The sequence below is a fragment of the Echinops telfairi genome, unplaced genomic scaffold, assembly GCF_000313985.2.
Source record: "Echinops telfairi isolate 266 unplaced genomic scaffold, ASM31398v2 ScPeMD7_18;HRSCAF=68, whole genome shotgun sequence".
NCBI classification, from domain to species: Eukaryota; Metazoa; Chordata; class Mammalia; order Afrosoricida; family Tenrecidae; genus Echinops; species Echinops telfairi.
The window spans coordinates 29,411,520-29,414,595 of record NW_022103915.1 but is presented as its reverse complement, the minus strand read 5'-3'; the positions used below and the strand labels follow the sequence as shown (position 1 = coordinate 29,414,595).

The 3,076-nt window shown below is 46.7% G+C and overlaps 1 protein-coding gene across 1 annotated transcript in view; it reads left to right on the top strand.

Moving 5' to 3' along the window:
* The window catches only part of IFT43 (intraflagellar transport 43), a 101,193-nt gene that overhangs the window by 37,194 nt on the left and 60,923 nt on the right, over window positions 1–3,076 (top strand). Inside the window, exon 3 of the mRNA XM_045287813.1 lies at window positions 25–89. Coding sequence (XP_045143748.1) covers window positions 25–89 — 65 coding nt within the window. The remainder of the gene's footprint in view (window positions 1–24; window positions 90–3,076) is intronic.

The window sequence follows — 3,076 nt, the reverse complement described above, 5'->3', positions numbered from 1 at the left end:
TGTTGTTTTGGCTTCTCCCCATAGGCTCCTCCTCCAAAGCCTCCCCGTCGGCAAGGAGGCTGGGCAGATGATTCCATGAAGGCTTCCAAGTGAGTCTCAGACGCGCACGGGGGTGGCATCGGGGGCTTTGCATCTATGCTGTTGTTGTTTTATAACAACTTGATTGAGATATAAATAATATACCATATATACTTTGTTCATTTAGAATGTATATTCAGTGGTATTTAATATATTCACAGAGTCCTATAACCCACATCACAATTGATTGTAGAGCATGTTAGAGAAAGGCCGTCGGCAGTGAAGGCTTTGAGAACAGCAAAAGGGTCCACGGAAGAAATCACGTTGGTTCCATCAGTAGGAGAGATGGCCATCTCTGAGGCCTCCCTCCTACCTCGCTCATGTTTCCTGCTCAGCCGATAGGCTTTGTGTGGTGTGGCCATTATTCATTGGGCTGCTAACTGCAAGGTCAGCAGTTCAAAACCACCATCTGTTCTGTGGGAGGAAGATGGGGCTTTCTCCCCTCATAACATTAGTCTACCCTGCCCGACATTGTCTCTCTGAGTTGGACTTGACCTTTATTTGCTTTGATTGTTGAAGAGACGAATGGCTCTAAATAATTAAATGTCATTAAAAAGACACGAAAGGAAGAACAGACCAACTTGGATGTCTCCATAGCTAAAGTGGTGTAGTGTGCCGCTAAGTGCAAGGTCAGCAGTTCAAAGCCACCGGCTGTTCCCTGAGAGAAAGACGTAATTCTTTCCAAGTTACAACCTCAGAGGGGCAGGACTGCCCTATCCCGTTGGAATCAACTTGATGGCGGGGAGTTTGAGTTTTGATTGAGAAAGTGAACAGAAGAAATGATGAATTACATGAAAGCTGAACAGATGTCTAAAAGCACCTCAAGAAGACAGGAAGTCAAGTATTCTAACGGAATGTCATAGATTTCAGGCTAGAACACCAAAAGCAGAGAGCAGGATTGGCATTTCCCAGTGGGAAATAGTTGAAGAGAACATCAAAGCCTCGAGTTACATTACTGAAAGATTCCACGGGCACAACATTGCACAATGCAGGATGCTTCAAAAGGAGATGGAAGGAAGTCAGGGTCACTGTATCAAAAAACAAAAAGGACGTTCATAGAAGTTGTATCCCTCGTGGTGTAGTGGGTTACTCGTTGGCTAGCTAACCACAAGGCCAGCAGTTCAAACCTTCCAGCTGATCCATGGGAGAAAGATGAGGCTTTGGGTTCCCATAAAAAGACACAGCTTCAGAAAGGCACGGGGGCAGTTCCACGCTGTGCACAGGGGTGCTGTGAGTCGGAATGGACTTGTTGGCAGGGAGGGGTAGGGTTAACTGCTGCCACTGGAGGAAGAAGTACAAGCTGCCCTGAAGGCCCAGGTGACAAACAAGGCTCTGGGCACGGATGGAGCGCCAACCGAAATGCTTCACTAAGCAGCGGCAGCCCCGGAGTGCTGACTCCCCCTTGTCCAGGAATCTGGAAGCCCACCAGCTACTCTGGGAGAAGGAGGTGGCAGTGGAGGGGGAACAAAAGAAATTTGGAAGACTGGTGCTTGCCCAACCAACTGCAAGAGATCCATATTCATGCCCGTTTCTAAGAAAGATAATCAAATGGAATGTAGACATTATGATATGATTAATATAAGATGCTTGCAAAATCTTACTGAAGATCATTTTAAAGTGGCTTTCGTTGTACAAGAACAGGGAACTGCCAGAAGTTCAAAAATGAGACATGGAATGATTGATATTATCACTTATGTCGCATAGATCTTGGCTGTAAGTGAGGTGACCAGAAATACGTTTACCTGTATGAAGGCATTCAGTTGTGTGATTCCATATGTGGGAATTATTCCAGAACACTTAATTGTGCTCTTGGGGACCCTTTGCATAGACCAGGAGATAGCCATTCTAACTGAATAAGGGACTAGCGTGTCGCTTGAAAGTGGAAAGACGTATCTTCTCATCCAGTGTGTAGGCTGAGCATGTGGTCTGAGAAACTGTGCTGAAGAAGAATGTGGCCTTGTGCGATGGGAGGAAGACTCCCTGGCAGCCTGGAACGTAACCTGTGGCATAAGCCAGGTGACATAACCTAGCCTGCCCCAAATGGAGGTGACTCGGAGCCCCTCCTGAGGAAGGGGAAAGACTGTAGCATTCAGTCTGAATCGCATCCGGGGTTGTGTGGTTGTTAGGTGTCGTGGAGTCAGTTCTGACCGTGCACAACAGAACAGACCACTGCCCGGTCCTGCGCCATCCTCACAGCTGTTCTGTGTGGAGCCAACCATCCTGCCAAGCACCTTCCTCTCTTCGCTGCCCCTCTCCTCCACCACCATGTCCTTCTCCACAGACCGGTCTCTCCTCACAACTTGCCCCGAGAACATGAGACAGGAGGTCTCGCCATCCTTGCCTCCAAGGAGTATCTAGCAGTCCTTTTCCCATGATAGATTTGTCTGTGTTTGGCAGCTTGTGGTAGCTTCCATTTTCTCTGCCAGCACTGTAATTCAAACTGCACCTGCGGATAAAAGCAAAAATCCTCATCTCTGCACCAATCAATGTGATACATGGTGAGGGAATCGAAATTATTAAGAATTTTATTCTACTTGGGCAATGATTTATGCCCATGTAAGTAGCAATCAGGAACTCAAAGGACAGATAGCATGGAGTAAATCTGCTTCAAAAGACTTCGTTAAAACCTGAAAAGTCACTTTGATGACTGAAATGTGCCCCCTAACTCAAGTCGTATTTGCAGTCATTTTATGTGCATGGGAAAGGTGGACAAGGGAAAGGAAGACTGACGAGGAATGGACACATTTGAATTATCATGTTGGTGGAGTATCTGGAATATACTATGAATAGGGTATGGAATCTACTGTGAACCAATCTGCCTTGGTGGACGTAAGCCAGGGAGATGCTCATTAGAAGCGAGATTGGTGAGACTTTGCCTACATTGGACACACCTCAGGAAAGAGTCACTGCTAGAGAAGTACACCGTGTTTGCTAAAGTGGAGATCAAGGAGAAGGAGGAAAATCCTCAACGACATGGTTGGCACCAGGGTGCAATGAG